Below are 20,718 nucleotides of genomic sequence, written 5' to 3' on the forward strand. Positions count from 1 at the left end.
CTGACTCTCTGACAGTGCGGCACTCCCTCAGCACTGACACTCTGACAGTGCGGCACTCCCTCAGCACTGACCCTCTGACAGTGCGGCACTCCCTCAGCACTGACTCTCTGACAGTGCGGCACTCCCTCAGCACTGACACTCTGACAGTGCGGCACTCCCTCAGCACTGACCCTCCAACAGTGCGGCACTCCCTCAGCACTGACCCTCTGACAGTGCGGCACTCCCTCAGCACTGACCCTCTGACAGTGCGTCACTCCCCCTTCGACAGTGCGGCACTCCCTCAGTGCTGACCCTCCGACAGTGCAGCACTCCCTCAGTGCTGACCCTCCGACAGTGCGGCACTCCCTCAGTGCTGACCCTCTGACCATGTGGCACTCCCTCAGCACTGACCCTCTGACAGTGCGGCACTCCCTCAGCACTGATCCTCTGACAGTGCGGCACTCCCTCAGCACTGACCCTCTGACAGTGTGGCACTCCCTCAGCACTGACCCTGTGACAGTGCGGCACTCCCTCAGCACTGACCCTTTGACAGTGCGGCACTCCCTCAGCACTGACCCTTTGACAGTGCGGCACTCCCTCAGCACTGACCCTCTGACAGTGTGGCACTCCCTCAGCACTGACCCTCCGACAGTGCGGCACTCCCTCAGCACTGACCCTCTGACAGTGCAGCACTCCCTCAGCACTGACCCTCCGACAGTGCGACGCTCCCTCAGCACTGACCCTCTGACAGTGTGGTACTCCCTCAGCACTGACCCTCTGACCATGTGGCACTCCCTCAGCACTGACCCTCTGTCAGTGCGGCACTCCCTCAGCACTGACCCTCTGACAGTGCGGCACTCCCTCAGCACTGACCCTCTGACAGTGCGGCACTCCCTCAGCACTGACCCTCTGACAGTGCGGCACTCCCTCAGCACTGACCCTCTGACAGTGCGGCACTCCCTCAGCACTGACCCTCTGACAGTGCGGCACTCCCTCAGCACTGACCCTCCGACAGTGCGACGCTCCCTCAGCACTGACCCTCTGACAGTGTGGTACTCCCTCAGCACTGACCCTCTGACCATGTGGCACTCCCTCAGCACTGACCCTCCGACAGTGCGGCACTCCCTCAGCACTGACCCTCTGACAGTGCGGCACTCCCTCAGCACTGACCCCCTGACAGTGCGGCACTCCCTCAGCACTGACCCTCCGACAGTGCGGCACTCCCTCAGCGCTGACCCTCCAACAGTGTGGCACTCCCTCAGCGCTGACCCCCCGACAGTGCGGCACTCCCTCAGCACTGACCCTCCGACAGTACGGCAATCCCTCAGCACTGACCCTCCGACAGTGTGGCACTCCCTCAGCACTGACCCTCCGACAGTGCGGCACTCCCTCAGCACTGACCCTCCGACAGTGCGGCACTCCCTCAGCACTGACCCTCCGACAGTACGGCACTCCCTCAGCACTGACCCTCCGACAGTGTGGCACTCCCTCAGCGCTGACCCCCCGACAGTGCGGCACTCCCTCAGCACTGACCCTCCGACAGTACGGCACTCCCTCAGCACTGACCCTCCGACAGTGTGGCACTCCCTCAGCACTGACCCTCCGACAGTGCGGCACTCCCTCAGCACTGACCCTCCGACAGTACGGCACTCCCTCAGCACTGACCCTCCGACAGTGTGGCACTCCCTCAGCACTGACCCTCCGACAGTGCGGCACTCCCTCAGCACTGACCCTCCGACAGTGTGGCACTCCCTCAGCACTGACCCTCCGACAGTACGGCACTCCCTCAGCACTGACCCTCCGACAGTGTGGCACTCCCTCAGCACCGACCCTCCGACAGTGCGGCACTCCCTCAGCACTCCGAAAGTGCAGTCTAATCTCTGGGCTTCAGTTTGCAGTTGTAAATGTTTCTGACTGAGCTCCATCCCAAAGTTCTCTGAGAGAGGAAATGAACATTTTTCTCAGCGCTAAAAATAACAACGCTGCCAGACCGTCCTCCTGAGCCATCAAACAAACTTCTGTTGTTCAGCGACAAGCGAATCCTGGTGTGTTTACTGGAGTCTCCACAGTAAAGAATCCAAAAGTGACTGATAGCATCTGCACTCTCATTGTCTTCTCTGACCTTCCTGTTTGAAGCAAAGGCTAATCTCTTCCTCTTTTTTTAAGACTAGTTAACCTAAAACCTGAAGTAACTTCCTCAACCTGTGTTTTTGTTGTAATAATTTTGATTAATCAGGGAATTCTGTTGTTAGTGCAACATCACCTTTGGGAGGTCACTTTAAGATGGGCGATAATGTCAGCCTTACCAGTGACACCCATATCCGGCAATGATTTTAGAAAAACAATTTCTGTAAATGTCTCATTTCTCAGCACACTCTCAAAGATCATTTACACTCTCCTGTCTCACTGGCCTGTCAGAGAAACACTCTCCCCACAATAAGTTCTCAAAATATCTGGCAGATTAAAGAGATGTTTTTGGATAAAAATTAATGACATACCCATTAACCCTGAACCTTGAGGGAGTGCCTGAACATTCCTGGTTAGAATCAGGCTCCTCAGCCCATCCAGTCTACACCAACCCTCCAGATGGCACCCCACCCAGACCACAGCCCCTATCCTGTAATCCTGTGTTTCCCATGGCAAACCCACACAATCCCTGAAAATTGTGCACATTGCCCACCCCAACCTGCACATCTTGTGACTGTGGGGGGTACCCACGCAGACACGGGGAGAATGTACTTACTCCACGCAGACAGTCCCCCCCCCAAGGCTGGGATCGAACCTGGGTCCCTGGTGCCGTGAGGCAGCAGTGCTAACCACTGAGCCACATTGTATTCCATCTGCCACGTCCGTGCCCAATCCCCAAGCCTGTTCAAGTCCGCTCAATGTTTTACATCTTCCTTGCAACACATATTTCTTACTTTGCTTTCGATCATCTACAGCGTTGGGAATATGATGTACAGCCTCCCCACCCCCCCCCACCCCACCCCCACCCCCACCCCCCTACTCCCTGCCATCCAGATCATTAGCAAACACTGTGAGCTGGGGCCCAAGTACTGGTCCTTGTGGTACCCCACTAGACACACAAGAATGTCTCATTTATTCCTTTTGTTTTCTGTCTCTTTGTCACTCCTCAATCCATGTACATTACTTCCAACACTCTGTGTGTTAATGTTACTAATTAATTCAAAGTTTGGGAGACGATTTGTAGCTCGGGTGCTCGTTGTTGTGGTTCTGTTCGCCGAGCTGGGAATTTGTGTTGCAGACGTTTCGTCCCCTGTCTAGGTGACATCCTCAGTGCTTGGGAGTCTCCTGTGATTACTAATTAATCTCCTGTGGGGAATCTTATCAAAGCACTCTGAAAATCCAAACAGACTCCATCCACCTAATCCCCTTTACCATGTTTGTTTGTAACATCCTCAAAACAGTTTAAACTTTCTCAAATATAACTCTCCATTGACAAGCCCATGCTGCTTGCACCAAATCATGTCATGTTTACCTAAGTCTCCACTGATCATATCCTTAATAGATTAGATTCCCTACAGTGTGGAAACAGGCCCTTCAGCCCAACAAGTCCCCACTGGCCCTCTGAAGAGTAACCCACCCAGACCCCTACATTTATCACTGACTAATGAACCTAACACTACAGGTATTTTAGCACAGCCAATCCATCCTAACCTGCACATCTTTAGACATGGGGAGAATGTGCAAATTGCACACAAACAGTCACCCAAGGCTGGGATTGAACCCAGGTCCCCTGGTGCTACAAGACAGCAGTGCTAACCACTGAGCCACTGTGCTGCCCACAGTGATGCATTGCAGTATTTTCCCTGTTCCTGTTTGAAAAGGCTGTGTTTGCTGTTCCTTATTCTTCCTCCTGCTCCTTTCTAAAATAGTGACATTTATAAACCTGTCCAACCACAGCATTAAACAGCATCTCCTCTGTGCTGCAGTATCTGATTTCTGTTCATTAAGCTCCACATTTTTCACCTCAATGGCATCGTTGTGAAACAGAAACAACTGTATTAAATGTAAAAAGTCGATTTATTTATTTATTCAGTGCATAACATTCTCTAACAGTTTTAATTCGATCATTTTCGAACACCACAGCCTTGTCATTCCCGATATTTAGTCTTTAAGAGAGTGAAGTCTCGGATCACTTTGTTCAGATAGGTTTCCAAGTCCCGGAAGATGATGTAGCCTTGCAGCTTGCTGTGCCAATCGTGGCCTGGGTTCAGGACATTGTTGGGAAGAGTCAGGTCCTGGGGTTCAGGGGACGTGCTGTTCAAAGCTGAGATCTGGAAAGACACAAAGCATATAGAGTCTGAATGGGGGGAGAGGAGTCAGGCAATGTGGCTTTACATATTCACAAAGCATTATCGATAACAACACATCAGTCAGATCAGTAATGATTGAACCCTGAAGCTCACTCCCCAGCCTGTGTTACAGTGTCTGTGAGCCAGTGGGGTTACTGATGGGACTCTCTGTCAGAACTGTGGAAATGTCAGAGAGAGAGAGAGAGAGAGATTAAAATGCAGAGATAGAAAATGGATTGTTTTGCTGGATTTCCTAATATGAAGGGTGTTTGAGCATTAGGAAGGAAGCAGGTGATAAATCGACAGGCAGCAATGGGAAGACCATCAGCTGCACTCCTCATGGACTTGCTCCCAAAAAGGGATGTGGAAGGGAGTTAAATAAATGAAATTGAGCGTGTGTTTGAGAGAACTCAATTCACAGGGGCCATGGAGCTGGCTGGATTGTTCCACAGAGGGTCAGTACTAGCTGAATGGGCTGAGTGGCCTCCTTGTGTATTGTAAAGCAGTGAGACTCTCCTGGCACCAGTCCCTTGCCCATTGGGTAATGGAGGAGATGACTATGTGATACCCCACCCCACACCGAGCCCCTCCTGTACCTGGGAGTTCAGCTGGGAGATCAAATCCCGGAGATCCAGGGAAACCACCTCCATGGACTTGCTCATTGCTGATTCCTGACAATCTGTCAGTTCATCGATCCGTTTGAAATCCACGTGGATCCAGAAGGTATAGAGATCCTTGGTATTGAGCAGCAAGCGATCCACATCCTGGAGGTGACAGCAAAGACCAGGTGAGTCCCAGGAGGGACCGCACGGGGTGGACAGAGAGAGGACGGGGGCGGGCTGGGGGTGGTGGTGAAGGGGGTGAGGGTGGGGGTGGGGGGATGGTAATGAAGGGGGTTGGGGTAGGGGTGGGGGATGGCAATGGGTGGGTTGGAGATAGACGGTGGTAATGAGGGGTCGGGGTGGGGGATGGTAATGAAGGGGATGGGGTGGGGGTGGAGTGGTTGTGAAGGGGGTGAGGGTGGGGGTGGGGGGATGGTAATGAAGGGGGTTGGGGTTGGGGTGGTGGTGATGGGGATGGGGTTGGGGGTGGTGGTGATGGGGATGGGGTTGGGGTGGTGGTGATGGGGATGGGGTGGGGGTGGTGGTGATGGGGATGGGGTGGGGGTGGGGGTGATGGGGATGGGGTTGGGGGTGGTGGTGATGGGGATGGGGTTGGGGTGGTGGTGATGGGGATGGGGTGGGGGTGGTGGTGATGGAGGTGGTGTGGGGGTGATGGTGATGGAGGTCGTCCGGGGGTGGTGGTGATGGGGATGGGGTTGGGGGTGGTGGTGATGGGGATGGGGTTGGGGGTGATGGTGATGGGGATGGGGTGGGGGTGATGGTGATGGGGATGGGGTTGGGGGTGGTGGTGATGGGGATGGGGTGAGGGTGGTGGTGATGGGGATGGGGTTGGGGTGGGGGTGGTGGTGATGGGGATGGGGTTGGGTGGTGGTGATGGGGATGGGGTGGGGGTGGTGGTGATGGGGATGGGGTGGGGGTGGTGGTGATGGGGATGGGGTGGGGGTGGTGGTGATGGGGATGGGGTGGGGGTGGTGGTGATGGGGATGGTGTGGGGGTGGTGGTGATGGGGATGGGGTTGGGGTGGGGGTGGTGGTGATGGGGATGGGGTTGGGTGGTGGTGATGGGGATGGGGTGGGGGTGGTGGTGATGGGGATGGGTGGGGGTGGGGGTGGTGGTGATGGGGATGGGGTTGGGTGGTGGTGATGGGGATGGGGTGGGGGTGATGGTGATGGAGGTCGTCCGGGGGTGGTGGTGATGGGGATGGGGTTGGGGGGTGGTGGTGATGGGGATGGGGTGGGGGTGGTGGTGATGGGGATGGGGTGGGGGTGGTGGTGATGGGGATGGGGTGGTGGTGATGGGGATGGGGTTGGGTGGTGGTGATGGGGATGGGGTGGGGGTGGTGGTGATGGGGATGGGGTGGGGGTGGTGGTGATGGGGATGGTGTGGGGGTGGTGGTGATGGGGATGGGGTGGGGGTGGTGGTGATGGGGATGGGGTTGGGGTGGGGGTGATGGGGATGGGGTGGGGGTGGTGGGGATGGGGATGGGGTGAGGGTGGTGGTGATGGGGATGGGGTGGGGGTGATGGTGATGGGGATGGGGTGGGGGTGGTGGTGATGGGGATGGGGTTGGGGTGGTTCTGATGGGGATGGGGTGGGGGTGGTGGTGATGGGGATGGGGTGGGGATGGTGGTGATGGGGATGGGGTGGGGGTGGTGGGGATGGGGATGGGGTGGGGGTGGTGGTGATGGGGATGGGGTTGGGGTGGTGGTGATGGGGATGGGGTGGGGGTGGTGCTGGTGGAGGAGCTGTGGGGTTGCTGGTGATGGGGATGGAGTGGGGGTGGTGGTGATGGGGATGGGGTGGGGGTGGTGGTGATGGGGATGGGGTGGGGGTGGTGGGGATGGGGATGGGGTGGGGGTGGTGGTGATGGGGATGGAGTGAGGGTGGTGCTGGTGGAGGAGCTGTGGGGTTGCTGGTGATGGGGATGGAGTGGGGGTGGTGGTGATGGGGATGGGGTGGGGGTGGTGGTGATGGGGATGGGGTGGGGGTGGTGGTGATGGGGATGGGGTGGGGGTGGTGGTGATGGGGATGGGGTGGGGGTGGTGGTGATGGGGATGGAGTGAGGGTGGTGATGATGGGGATGGGGTGGGGGTGGTGGTGATGGGGATGGGGTGTGGGTGGTGGTGATGGGGATGGGGTGGGGGTGGTGGTGATGGGGATGGGGTGGGGGTGGTGGGGATGGGGATGGGGTGAGGGTGGTGGTGATGGGGATGGGGTTGGGGTGGGGGTGATGGGGATGGGGTGGGGGTGGTGGTGATGGGGATGGGGTTGGGTGGTGGTGATGGGGATGGGGTGGGGTTGGGGGTGTTGGGGATGGGGTGGGGGTGGTGGTGATGGGGATGGGGTTGGGTGGTGGTGATGGGGATGGGGTGGGGGTGGTGGGGATGGGGATGGGGTGAGGGTGGTGGTGATGGGGATGGGGTTGGGGTGGGGGTGATGGGGATGGGGTGGGGGTGGTGGGGATGGGGATGGGGTGAGGGTGGTGGTGATGGGGATGGGGTGGGGGTGATGGTGATGGGGATGGGGTGGGGGTGGTGGTGATGGGGATGGGGTGAGGGTGGTGGTGATGGGGATGGGGTTGGGGTGGGGGTGATGGGGATGGGGTGGGGGTGGTTCTGATGGGGATGGGGTGGGGGTGGTGTGGTGTGGGTGTGGTGGTGATGGGGATGGGATGGGGGTGGTGGTGATGGGGATGGGGTGGGGGTGGTGGTGATGGGGATGGGGTTGGGGTGGGGGTGATGGGGATGGGGTTGGGGTGGCGGTGATGGGGATGGGGTGGGGGTGGCGGTGATGGGGATGGGGTGGTGGTGGTGGGGATGGGGTGGGGTTGGGGGTGTTGGGGATGGGGTGGGGGGTGGTGGTATTGGGGATGGGGTGGGGATGGTGGTGATGGGGATGGGGATGGGGTGGGGGTGGTGGGGATGGGGTGGGGTTGGGGGTGTTGGGGATGGGGTGGGGGTGGTGGGGATGGGGATGGGGTGGGGGTGGTGGTGATGGGGATGGGGTGGGGGTGGCGGTGATGGGGATGGGGTGGGGGTGGCGGTGATGGGGATGGGGTGGGGTTGGGGGTGTTGGGGATGGGGTGGGGGTGGCGGTGATGGGGATGGGGTGGGGGTGGTGGGGATGGGGATGGGGTGGGGGTGGTGGTGATGGGGATGGGGTGGGGGTGGCGGTGATGGGGATGGGGTGGGGTTGGGGGTGTTGGGGATGGGGTGGGGGTGGTGGGGATGGGGATGGGGTGGGGGTGGTGGGGATGGGGATGGGGTGGGGGTGGTGGTGATGGGGATGGGGTGGGGGTGGCGGTGATGGGGATGGGGTGGGGGTGGTGGGGATGGGGATGGGGTGGGGGTGGTGGTGATGGGGATGGGGTGGGGGGTGGCGGTGATGGGGATGGGGTGGGGTTGGGGGTGTTGGGGATGGGGTGGGGGTGGTGGGGATGGGGATGGGGTGGGGGTGGTGGGGATGGGGATGGGGTGGTGGTGGCGGTGATGGGGATGGGGATGGGGTGGCGGTGGCGGTGATGGGGATGGGGATGGGGTGGCGGTGATGGGGATGGGGATGGGGTGGGGGTGATGGGGATGGGGATGGGGATGGGGTGGGGGTGGCGGTGATGGGGATGGGGTGGGGTTGGGCGTGTTGGGGATGGGGTGGGGGTGGCGGTGATGGGGATGGGGATGGGGATGGTGGTGATGGGGATGGGGATGGGGTGGGGGTGATGGGGATGGGGTGGGGGTGGGGGTGTTGGGGATGGGGTGGGGGTGGTGGGGATGGGGATGGGGTGGGGGTGGCGGTGATGGGGATGGAGTGGGGTTGGGGGTTTTGGGGATGGGGTGGGGGTGGTGGGGATGGGGATGGGGTGGGGGTGGCGGTGATGGGGATGGAGTGGGGTTGGGGGTGTTGGGGATGGGGTGGGGGTGGTGGGGATGGGGATGGGGTGGGGTTGGGGGTGTTGGGGATGGGGTGGGGGTGGCGGTGATGGGGATGGGGATGGGGTGGGGGTGGCGGTGATGGGGATGGGGATGGGGTGGTGGTGGTGGTGATGGGGATGGGGTTGGGGGTGATGGGGATGGGGTGGGGGTGGTGGGGATGGGGATGGAGTGGGGTTGGGGGTGTTGGGGATGGGGTGGGGGTGGTGGTGATGGGGATGGGGTGGTGGTGGCGGTGATGGGGATGGGGATGGGGTGGGGTTGGGGGTGTTGGGGATGGGGTGGGGGTGATGGTGATGGGGATGGGGTGGGGGTGATGGTGATGGGGATGGGGTGGGGGTGGCGGTGATGGGGATGGGGATGGGGTGGGGTTGGGGGTGTTGGGGATGGGGATGGGGTGGGGGTGGTGGTGATGGGATGGGGTGAGGGTGGTGGTGATGGGGATGGGGTTGGGTGGTGGTGATGGGGATGGGGTTGGGTGGTGGTAATGTTGGTGGGGTGGGGATGGTTCTGATGGGGATGGGGTGGGGGTGGTGTGGTGTGGGTGTGGTGGTGATGGGGATGGGATGGGGGTGGTGGTGATGGGGATGGGGTGGGGGTGGTGGTGATGGGGATGGGGTGGGGGTGGTGGTGATGGGGATGGGGTTGGGGTGGGGGTGATGGGGATGGGGTTGGGGTGGGGGTGATGGGGATGGGGTGGGGGTGGTGGTGATGGGGATGGGGTGGGGGGTGGTGGTGATGGGGATGGGGTTGGGGTGGGGGTGATGGGGATGGGGTTGGGGTGGCGGTGATGGGGATGGGGTGGGGATGGCGGTGATGGGGATGGGGTGGTGGTGGTGGGGATGGGGTGGGGTTGGGGGTGTTGGGGATGGGGTGGGGGTGGTGGTATTGGGGATGGGGTGGGGATGGTGGTGATGGGGATGGGGATGGGGTGGGGGTGGTGGGGATGGGGTGGGGTTGGGGGTGTTGGGGATGGGGTGGGGGTGGTGGGATGGGGATGGGGTGGGGGTGGTGGTGATGGGGATGGGGTGGGGGTGGCGGTGATGGGGATGGGGTTGGGGGTGGTGGTGATGGGGATGGGGTGGGGGTGGCGGTGATGGGGATGGGGTGGGGGTGGCGGTGATGGGGATGGGGTGGGGTTGGGGGTGTTGGGGATGGGGTGGGGGGTGGCGGTGATGGGGATGGGGTGGGGGTGGTGGGGATGGGGATGGGGTGGGGGTGGTGGTGATGGGGATGGGGTGGGGGTGGCGGTGATGGGGATGGGGTGGGGGTGGCGGTGATGGGGATGGGGTGGGGTTGGGGGTGTTGGGGATGGGGTGGGGGTGGTGGGGATGGGGATGGGGTGGGGGTGGTGGTGATGGGGATGGGGGTGGGGGTGGCGGTGATGGGGATGGGGTGGGGTTGGGGGTGTTGGGGATGGGGTGGGGGTGGTGGGGATGGGGATGGGGTGGGGGTGGTGGGGGGATGGGGATGGGGTGGGGGTGGTGGTGATGGGGATGGGGTGGGGGTGGCGGTGATGGGGATGGGGTGGGGGGTGGTGGGGATGGGGATGGGGTGGGGGTGGCGGTGATGGGGATGGGGTGGGGTTGGGGGTGTTGGGGATGGGGTGGGGGTGGTGGGGATGGGGATGGGGTGGGGGTGGTGGGGATGGGGATGGGGTGGGGGTGGTGGTGGTGATGGGGATGGGGTGGTGGTGGCGGTGATGGGGATGGGGATGGGGTGGCGGGTGGCGGTGATGGGGATGGGGATGGGGATGGGGTGGGGGTGGCGGTGATGGGGATGGGGTGGGGTTGGGCGTGTTGGGGATGGGGTGGGGGTGGCGGTGATGGGGATGGGGATGGGGATGGTGGTGATGGGGATGGGGATGGGGTGGGGGTGATGGGGATGGGGTGGGGGTGGGGTGTTGGGGATGGGGTGGGGTGGTGGGGATGGGGATGGGGTGGGGGTGGCGGTGATGGGGATGGAGTGGGGTTGGGGGTTTTGGGGATGGGGTGGGGGTGGTGGGGATGGGGATGGGGTGGGGGTGCGGTGATGGGGATGGAGTGGGGTTGGGGGTGTTGGGGATGGGGTGGGGGTGGTGGGGATGGGGATGGGGTGGGGGTGGCGGTGATGGGGATGGGGGATGGGGTGGGGGGGTGGCGGTGATGGGGATGGGGATGGGGTGGTGGTGGTGGTGATGGGGATGGGGTTGGGGGTGATGGGGATGGGGTGGGGGTGGTGGGGATGGGGATGGAGTGGGGTTGGGGGTGTTGGGGATGGGGGTGGGGGTGGTGGTGATGGGGATGGGGTGGTGGTGGCGGTGATGGGGATGGGGTGGGGTTGGGGGGTGTTGGGGATGGGGTGGGGGTGGTGGTGATGGGGATGGGGTGGTGGTGGCGGTGATGGGATGGGGATGGGGTGGGGTTGGGGGTGTTGGGGGATGGGGTGGGGGTGATGGTGATGGGGATGGGGTGGGGGTGATGGTGATGGGGATGGGGTGGGGGTGATGGTGATGGGGATGGGGTGGGGGTGATGGTGATGGGATGGGGTGGGGGTGGCGGTGATGGGGATGGGGATGGGGTGGGGTTGGGGGTGTTGGGGATGGGGTGGGGGGTGGCGGTGATGGGGATGGGGATGGGGTGGGGGGTGGCGGGGTGATGGGGATGGGGGGGGGGTGGGCGTGTTGGGGATGGGGTGGGGGTGGTGGGATGGGGATGGGGTGGGGATGGCGGTGATGGGGATGGGGTGGTGGTGGTGGGGATGGGGTGGGGTTGGGGGTGGTGGGGATGGGGTGGGGTTGGGGGTGTTGGGGATGGGGTGGGGTTGGGGGTGTTGGGGATGGGGTGGGGGTGGTGGGGATGGGGTGGGGTTGGGGGTGGTGGGGATGGGGTGGGGTTGGGGGTGTTGGGGATGGGGTGGGGTTGGGGGTGGTGGGGATGGGGTGGGGTTGGGGGTGTTGGGGATGGGGTGGGGTTGGGGGTGTTGGGGGATGGGGTGGGGGTGGTGGGGATGGGGTGGGGTTGGGGTGGTGGGGATGGGGTGGGGTTGGGGGTGTTGGGGATGGGGGTGGGGATGGCGGTGATGGGATGGGGTGGTGGTGGTGGGGATGGGTGGGGTTGGGGGTGTTGGGGATGAGGTGGGGGTGGTGGGATGGGGTGGGTTGGGGGTGTTGGGGATGGGGTGGGGGTGGTGGTGATGGGGATGGGGGTGGGGGTGGTGGGGATGGGATGGGGGTTGGTAATGTAGGGTGTGGGGATTGTGGCTGGGGAGAGACCGTGGTGTGAGCTGCGGTTACTGCCTGCGTACCTGCATTTCCAGCCAGTCCATGTATTCGATGGCGGTGGTGGGTAAACTGGACAACATCATGTTGTAATCCTCAAAGGTTGGACTGCCCAGCTTCTCATGTTTCTACAATCAGTGAAAAACACAGAGTGAGAACAGCACTCAGTATCTCTCCAAGAACACCGAGACAAGAAACATTGCCCAAGTGTGCTGGACCCATGTTCGAAACAGAGGGGCCTGGAATGTAGGAAGAGGTTGAGGCCATTCAGCCCTTTGAGCCTGCTCCACATGTCAACATGATCATGGCTGAGCCTCTATCTCAATGAGTTTTGAGAAGATTTATAGCTCAGATTGAGGTTTTGGAAACTCAAACGTATAAATAGAAAGCAGTAATTTTCAGCATTGCTTTGCCTGAGACCTACTGAAGATGTTACCTAGTAGAGTAACGAAACATCTGGAAATGAACCTTGCAACTCAGCGAGCAACCTACATCCAAAAACCTCTATTTCAATGCTCAAATCTCACTTTCCCCTCATTGAGGGTGAGGTACCCCAGTGAGGGTCAGTGTGTGGGGGACTGTACCCCTGTGAGGGTCAGTGTGTGTGTGTGTGTGTGTGTGTGTGTGTGTGTATGTGTGTCTGTGTGTGTGTGTGTGGGACTGCACCCAGTGAGGGTCAGTATGTGTGTATGGAACTTTACACACACTTCCCAATACGTCACCATTTAAATCATATTTTCCTTCCTGTTTTTTCACACAAGTGCATGTGTTGACCAGACCAGGACAGGAGTAAAAGGAACATAGATGACCTGAAGGACTGCTACAATAGTCCAGGATTTACATGGTCACTTTTTCTGTTTTGGATCACCCTCCCACCCCCAAAAAAATGAGAATTCACCCGTTGGACTTAAAAAGAAAGGTTAATGGTCTAGAAACAACCAATCAATGATCAGAACTGCATTCCTGGGAGCTCCTGACCATCAACCACCTGGAAGTGAACAGCGAGAGGATTGTGGTTCTTACGTATTTAATGAATAAATCGCGGACTTCCTGGAGGATTTTCCTGGCCAGGTTCAGGCTACGTTGGAAGGTGATGTTGAGGGTGCTGGAATCAGTTGATGATGAGACAGCGAAGAGTGAAACCGAGAGAAGCAGCAACCAAGTGTTCGCCATTGATCCGACCTGGAAAGATCACAGGATGGTGAGGACACACCATTATCCTCAGACTGTCACCTTCAGTTCAGTCAGGGTCTTGGTCAACTACTCAGCATTGCAGACTGCTCCTCACATTCACCAACAGCTGGTCAACCTCCATGTTTGGGGTGACACCTTACAAACCACATTCACACATCACAGAACTGACAGGTAATGACCATCTCCAACAAAGCAGAAACCAACTCTCTCCCCTTGCCATTCAAAGGTATTATTATCATTGCCCATTCCACAATCCACATCCTGGGGATATCAGTGACAATGCTCAAGAACCTTGACTCGATCCGGGACATAGCAGCCCCCGCTTGGTTGGTGCCACATCCACTCCTTGCACCACCAACACTCAGTAGATGTTGCATTGTCGGACGGTCCACACTGAGGGAGCACCGCACTGTCGGAGGGTCAGTGCTGAGGGAGTGCTGCACAGTCCGAGGGTCAGTGCTGAGGGAACACCGCACTGTGGGAGGGTTAGTGCTGAAGGAGCGCCGCACTGTCGGAGGGTCAGTACTGAGGGAGCGCCGCACTGTCGGAGGGTGAGTACTGAGGGAAAGTCACACTGTCAGAGGGTCAGTGCAGACGGAGTACCGTACTGTTCGAGGGTCAGTACTGAGGGAGTGCTGCACTGTCAGAGGGTCAGTGCTGAGGGAGTACCACACTGTCGGAGGGTGAGTACTGAGGGAAAGTCACACTGTCAGAGGGTCAGTGCAGATGGAGTACCGTACTGTTGGAAGGTCAGTACTGAGGGAGTGCTGCACTGTCAGAGGGTCAGTGCTGAGGGAGCGCCGCACTGTCAGAGGGTCAGTACTGAGGGAATGCCGCACTGTCAGAGGGTCAGTACTGAGGGAGTACCGCACTGTCAGAGGGTAAGTGCTGAGGGAGCGCCGCACTGTCAGAGGGTCAGTGCTGAGGGAGTGCCGCACTGACAGAGGGTCAGTACTGAGGGAATGCCGCACTGTCAGAGGGTCAGTGCTGAGGGAGTGCTGCACTGTCGGAGGGTCAGTACTGAGGGAGCACCGCACTGTCAGAGGGTCAGTGCTGAGGGAGCGCCGCACTGTCAGAGGGTCAGTGCTGAGGGAGTGCCGCACTGTCGGAGGGTCAGTACTGAGGGAGCGCCGCACTGTCAGAGGGTCAGTGCTGAGGGAGCGCCGCACTGTCGGAGGGTCAGTGCTGAGGGAATACCGCACTGCCAGAGGGTCAGTGCTGAGGGAATACCGCACTGCCAGAGGGTCAGTGCTGAGGGAATGCCGCACTGTCGGAGGGTCAGTGCTGAGGGAATACTGCACTGCCAGAGGGGTCAGTGCTGAGGGAATGCCGCACTGTCGGAGGGTCAGTGCTGAGGAAGCGCCGCACTGCCAGAGGGTCAGTGCTGAGGGAATGCCGCACTGTCGGAGGGTAAGTGCTGAGGGAGCGCCGCACTGTCAGAGGGTCAGTACTGAGGGAGCGCCGCACTGTCAGAGGGTCAGTGCTGAGGGAGTGCCGCACTGTCAGAGGGTCAGTGCTGAGGGAGCGCCGCACTGTCAGAGGGTCAGTACTGAGGGAGTGCCGCACTGTCGGAGGGTTAGTACTGAGGGAGCGCCGAACTGTCGGAGGGTCAGTACTGAGGGAGCACCGCACTGTCGGAGGGTCAGTGCTGAGGGAGCGCCGCACTGTCGGAGGGTCAGTGCTGAGGGAGTACCGCACTGTCGGAGGGTCAGTGCTGAGGGAGTGCCGCACTGTCGGAGGGTCAGTACTGAGGGAGTGCTGCACTGTCAGAGGGTAAGTGCTGAGGGAGTGCCGCACTGTCAGAGGGTCAGTGCTGAGGGAGTGCCGCACTGTCAGAGGGTCAGTGCTGAGGGAGTGCCGCACTGTCGGAGGGTCAGTACTGAGGGAGCACCGCACTGTCGGAGGGTCAGTGCTGAGGGAGCGCCGCACTGTCGGAGGGTCAGTGCTGAGGGAGCGCCGCACTGTCCGAGGATCAGTGCTGAGGGAGCGCCGCACTGTCGGAGGGGCAGTACTGAGGGAGCACCGCACTGTCCGAGGATCAGTGCTGAGGGAGCGCCGCACTGTCGGAGGGTCAGTGCTGAGGGAATACCGCACTGTCGGAGGGTCAGTACCGAGGGAATGCCGTACTGTCGGAGGGTCAGTGCTGAGGGAATACCGCACTGCCAGAGGGTCAGTGCTGAGGGAATACCGCACTGCCAGAGGGTCAGTGCTGAGGGAGTGCCGTACTGTCGGAGGGTCAATGCTGAGGGAGTGCCGCACTGTCGGAGGGTCAGTGCTGAGGGAGCGCCGCACTGTCGGAGGGTCAGTACTGAGGGAGTACCACACTGTTGGAGGGTGTGTACTGAGGGAAAGTCACACTGTCAGAGGGTCAGTGCAGACGGAGTACCGTACTGTTGGAGGGTCAGTACTGAGGGAGTGCTGCACTGTCAGAGGGTCAGTGCTGAGGGAGCGCCGCACTGTCAGAGGGTAAGTGCTGAGGGAATGCCGCACTGTCGGAGGGTCAGTGCTGAGGGAGTGCCGCACTGTCAGAGGGTCAGTGCTGAGGGAGCGCTGCACTGTCAGAGGGTAAGTGCTGAGGGAATGCCGCACTGTCAGAGGGTCAGTGCTGAGGGAATGCCGCACTGTCGGAGGGTCAGTGCTGAGGGAATGCCGCACTGTCGGAGGGTAAGTGCAGAGGGAGCGCCGCACTGTCGGAGGGTCAGTGCTGAGGGAGCACCGCACTGTCGGAGGGTCAGTACTGAGGGAATGCCGCACTGTCGGAGGGTCAGTGCTGAGGGAGTGCCGCACTGTCGGAGGGTCAGTACTGAGGGAGTGCTGCACTGTCAGAGGCTAAGTGCTGAGGGAGCGCCGCACTGTCAGAGGGTCAGTGCTGAGGGAGTGCCGCACTGTCGGAGGGTCAGTGCTGAGGGAGCGCCGCACTGTCGGAGGGTCAGTACTGAGGGAGCACCGCACTGTCCGAGGATCAGTGCTGAGGGAGCGCCGCACTGTCGGAGGGTCAGTGCTGAGGGAGTGCCGCACTGTCGGAGGGTCAGTGCTGAGGGAATACCGCACTGCCAGAGGGTCAGTGCTGAGGGAATACCGGACTGCCAGAGGGTCAGTGCTGAGGGAGTGCCGTACTGTCGGAGGGTCAATGCTGAGGGAGTGCCGCACTGTCGGAGGGTCAGTGCTGAGGGAGCGCCGCACTGTCGGAGGGTCAGTACTGAGGGAGTACCACACTGTCGCAGGGTGAGTACTGAGGGAAAGTCACACTGTCAGAGGGTCAGTGCAGACGGAGTACCGTACTGTTGGAGGGTCAGTACTGAGGGAGTGCTGCACTGTCAGAGGGTCAGTGCTGAGGGAGCACCGCACTGTCAGAGGGTCAGTGCTGAGGGAGCACCGCACTGTCAGAGGGTCAGTGCTGAGGGAGCACCGCACTGTCAGAGGGTCAGTGCTGAGGGAGTGCCGCACTGTCGGAGGGTCAGTGCTGAGGGAGCGCCGCACTGTCAGAGGGTCAGTGCTGAGGGAGCGCCACACTGTCGGAGGAACAGTACTAAGGGAGTACCGCACTGTCAGAGGATCAGTGCTGAGGGAATGCCGCACTGTCAGAGGGTCAGTGCTGAGGGAGTGCTGCACTGTCAGAGGGTAAGTGCTGAGGGAATGCCGCACTGTCGGAGGGTCAGTGCTGAGGGAGTGCCGCCCTGTCAGAGGGTCAGTGCTGAGGGAATGCCGCACTGTCGGAGGGTCAGTACTGAGGGAGCACCGCACTGTCGGAGGGTCAGTACTGAGGGAGTGCCATACTGTCGGAGGGTCAATGCTGAGGGAGTGCCGCACTGTCGGAGGGTCAGTGCTGAGGGAGCGCCGCACTGTCGGAGGGTCAGTACTGAGGGAGTACCACACTGTCGGAGGGTGAGTACTGAGGGAAAGTCACACTGTCAGAGGGTCAGTGCAGACGGAGTACCGTACTGTTGGAGGGTCAGTACTGAGGGAGTGCTGCACTGTCAGAGGGTCAGTGCTGAGGGAGCGCCGCACTGTCAGAGGGTCAGTGCTGAGGGAGCGCCACACTGTCGGTGGAACAGTACTAAGGGAGTACCGCACTGTCAGAGGATCAGTGCTGAGGGAATGCCGCACTGTCAGAGGGTCAGTGCTGAGGGAATGCCGCACTGTCGGAGGGTCAGTGCTGAGGGAGTGCCGCACTGTCAGAGGGTCAGTGCTGAGGGAATGCCGCACTGTCGGAGGGTCAGTACTGAGGGAGCACAGCACTGTCGGAGGGTCAGTGCTGAGGGAGTGCCGTACTGTCGGAGGGTCAATGCTGAGGGAGTGCCGCACTGTCGGAGGGTCAGTGCTGAGGGAGCGCCGCACTGTCGGAGGGTCAGTATTGAGGGAGCGCTGCACTGTCGGAGGGTCAGTACTGAGGGAATGCCGCACTGTCGGAGGGTCAGTGCTGAGGGAATACCGCACTGCCAGAGGGTCAGTGCTGAGGGAATGCCGCACTGTCGGAGGGTCAGTGCTGAGGGAGCGCCGCACTGTCAGAGGGTCAGTACTGAGGGAATGCCGCACTGTCAGAGGGTCAGTGCTGAGGGAGTGCTGCACTGTCAGAGGGTAAGTGCTGAGGGAGCACCGCACTGTCGGAGGGTCAGTGCTGAGGGAGCGCCGCACTGTCGGAGGGTCAGTACTGAGGGAGCGCTGCACTGTCGGAGGGTCAGTACTGAGGGAATGCCGCACTGTCGGAGGGTCAGTGCTGAGGGAGTGCCGCACTGTCAGAGGGTCAGTGCTGAGGGAGTGCCGCACTGTCGGAGGGTCAGTACTGAGGGAGCACCGCACTGTCGGAGGGTCAGTGCTGAGGGAGCGCCGCACTATCGGAGGGTCAGTACTGAGGGAGCGCTGCACTGTCGGAGGGTCAGTACTGAGGGAATGCCGCACTGTCGGAGGGTCAGTGCTGAGGGAATACCGCACTGCCAGAGGGTCAGTGCTGAGGGAATACCGCACTGTCGGAGGGTCAGTGCTGAGGGAATACTGCACTGCCAGAGGGTCAGTGCTGAGGGAATACTGCACTGTCAGAGGGTCAGTGCTGAGGGAGTGCCGCACTGTCGGAGGGTCAGTGCTGAGGGAGCGCCGCACTGTCGGAGGGTCAGTGCTGAGGGAGCGCCGCAGTGTCGGAGGGTCAGTACTGAGGGAATGCCGCACTGTCGGAGGGTCAGTGCTGAGGGAATACCGCACTGCCAGAGGGTCAGTGCTGAGGGAATGCCGCACTGTCGGAGCGTCAGTGCTGAGGGAGCGCCGCACTGCCAGAGGGTCAGTGCTGAGGGAATGCCGCACTGTCGGAGGGTAAGTGCTGAGGGAGCGCCGCACTGTCAGAGGGTCAGTACTGAGGGAGCGCCGCACTGTCAGAGGGTCAGTGCTGAGGGAGTGCCGCACTGTCAGAGGGTCAGTGCTGAGGGAGCGCCGCACTGTCAGAGGGTCAGTACTGAGGGAGTGCCGCACTGTCGGAGGGTTAGTACTGAGGGAGCGCCGAACTGTCGGAGGGTCAGTACTGAGGGAGCACCGCACTGTCGGAGGGTCAGTGCTGAGGGAGCGCCGCACTGTCGGAGGGTCAGTGCTGAGGGAGTACCGCACTGTCGGAGGGTCAGTGCTGAGGGAGTGCCGCACTGTCGGAGGGTCAGTACTGAGGGAGTGCCGCACTGTCAGAGGGTAAGTGCTGAGGGAGTGCCGCACTGTCAGAGGGTCAGTGCTGAGGGAGTGCCGCACTGTCAGAGGGTCAGTGCTGAGGGAGTGCCGCACTGTCGGAGGGTCAGTACTGAGGGAGCACCGCACTGTCGGAGGGTCAGTGCTGAGGGAGCGCCGCACTGTCGGAGGGTCAGTGCTGAGGGAGCGCCGCACTGTCCGAGGATCAGTGCTGAGGGAGCGCCGCACTGTCGGAGGGGCAGTACTGAGGGAGCACCGCACTGTCCGAGGATCAGTGCTGAGGGAGCGCCGCACTGTCGGAGGGTCAGTGCTGAGGGAATACCGCACTGTCGGAGGGTCAGTACCGAGGGAATGCCGTACTGTCGGAGGGTCAGTGCTGAGGGAATACCGCACTGCCAGAGGGTCAGTGCTGAGGGAATACCGCACTGCCAGAGGGTCAGTGCTGAGGGAGTGCCGTACTGTCGGAGGGTCAATGCTGAGGGAGTGCCGCACTGTCGGAGGGTCAGTGCTGAGGGAGCGCCGCACTGTCGGAGGGTCAGTACTGAGGGAGTACCACACTGTTGGAGGGTGTGTACTGAGGGAAAGTCACACTGTCAGAGGGTCAGTGCAGACGGAGTACCGTACTGTTGGAGGGTCAGTACTGAGGGAGTGCTGCACTGTCAGAGGGTCAGTGCTGAGGGAGCGCCGCACTGTCAGAGGGTAAGTGCTGAGGGAATGCCGCACTGTCGGAGGGTCAGTGCTGAGGGAGTGCCGCACTGTCAGAGGGTCAGTGCTGAGGGAGCGCTGCACTGTCAGAGGGTAAGTGCTGAGGGAATGCCGCACTGTCAGAGGGTCAGTGCTGAGGGAATGCCGCACTGTCGGAGGGTCAGTGCTGAGGGAATGCCGCACTGTCGGAGGGTAAGTGCAGAGGGAGCGCCGCACTGTCGGAGGGTCAGTGCTGAGGGAGCACCGCACTGTCGGAGGGTCAGTACTGAGGGAATGCCGCACTGTCGGAGGGTCAGTGCTGAGGGAGTGCCGCACTGTCGGAGGGTCAGTACTGAGGGAGTGCTGCACTGTCAGAGGCTAAGTGCTGAGGGAGCGCCGCACTGTCAGAGGGTCAGTGCTGAGGGAGTGCCGCACTGTCGGAGGGTCAGTGCTGAGGGAGCGCCGCACTGTCGGAGGGTCAGTACTGAGGGAGCACCGCACTGTCCGAGGATCAGTGCTGAGGGAGCGCCGCACTGTCGGAGGGTCAGTGCTGAGGGAGTGCCGCACTGTCGGAGGGTCAGTGCTGAGGGAATACCGCACTGCCAGAGGGTCAGTGCTGAGGGAATACCGGACTGCCAGAGGGTCAGTGCTGAGGGAGTGCCGTACTGTCGGAGGGTCAATGCTGAGGGAGTGCCGCACTGTCGGAGGGTCAGTGCTGAGGGAGCGCCGCACTGTCGGAGGGTCAGTACTGAGGGAGTACCACACTGTCGCAGGGTGAGTACTGAGGGAAAGTCACACTGTCAGAGGGTCAGTGCAGACGGAGTACCGTACTGTTGGAGGGTCAGTACTGAGGGAGTGCTGCACTGTCAGAGGGTCAGTGCTGAGGGAGCACCGCACTGTCAGAGGGTCAGTGCTGAGGGAGCACCGCACTGTCAGAGGGTCAGTGCTGAGGGAGCACCGCACTGTCAGAGGGTCAGTGCTGAGGGAGTGCCGCACTGTCGGAGGGTCAGTGCTGAGGGAGCGCCGCACTGTCAGAGGGTCAGTGCTGAGGGAGCGCCACACTGTCGGAGGAACAGT

General features: G+C 61.1%; 1 protein-coding gene across 1 annotated transcript; it reads right to left on the minus strand.

Moving 5' to 3' along the window:
* Positions 1–4,094: 4,094 nt before the first annotated feature.
* Positions 4,095–13,275, minus strand: LOC140491210 (cardiotrophin-like cytokine factor 1). Its single transcript, XM_072589190.1, has 4 exons — positions 13,126–13,275; positions 12,129–12,230; positions 4,892–5,059; positions 4,095–4,277 (listed from the first exon to the last, which is right to left on the minus strand). Exons 1-4 carry the CDS (start codon positions 13,273–13,275, stop codon positions 4,095–4,097), a joined length of 603 nt encoding a protein of 200 aa, XP_072445291.1.
* Positions 13,276–20,718: the final 7,443 nt, after the last annotated feature.

Source organism: Chiloscyllium punctatum, chromosome 19 (assembly GCF_047496795.1).
Source record: "Chiloscyllium punctatum isolate Juve2018m chromosome 19, sChiPun1.3, whole genome shotgun sequence".
Taxonomy (NCBI): Eukaryota; Metazoa; Chordata; class Chondrichthyes; order Orectolobiformes; family Hemiscylliidae; genus Chiloscyllium; species Chiloscyllium punctatum.

Excerpts from the sequence above, each read along its gene's own strand:
- LOC140491210 (XM_072589190.1), bottom strand. The coding sequence starts at position 13,275 with ATGGCGAACACTTGGTTGCTGCTTCTCTCGGTTTCACTCTTCGCTGTC. Across the intron at positions 12,231-13,125 it reads GCGATTTATTCATTAAATAC|AAACATGAGAAGCTGGGCAG; the intron begins GTAAGAACCACA and ends CACTGATTGTAG. Across the intron at positions 5,060-12,128 it reads TGGACTGGCTGGAAATGCAG|GATGTGGATCGCTTGCTGCT; the intron begins GTACGCAGGCAG and ends TGTCACCTCCAG.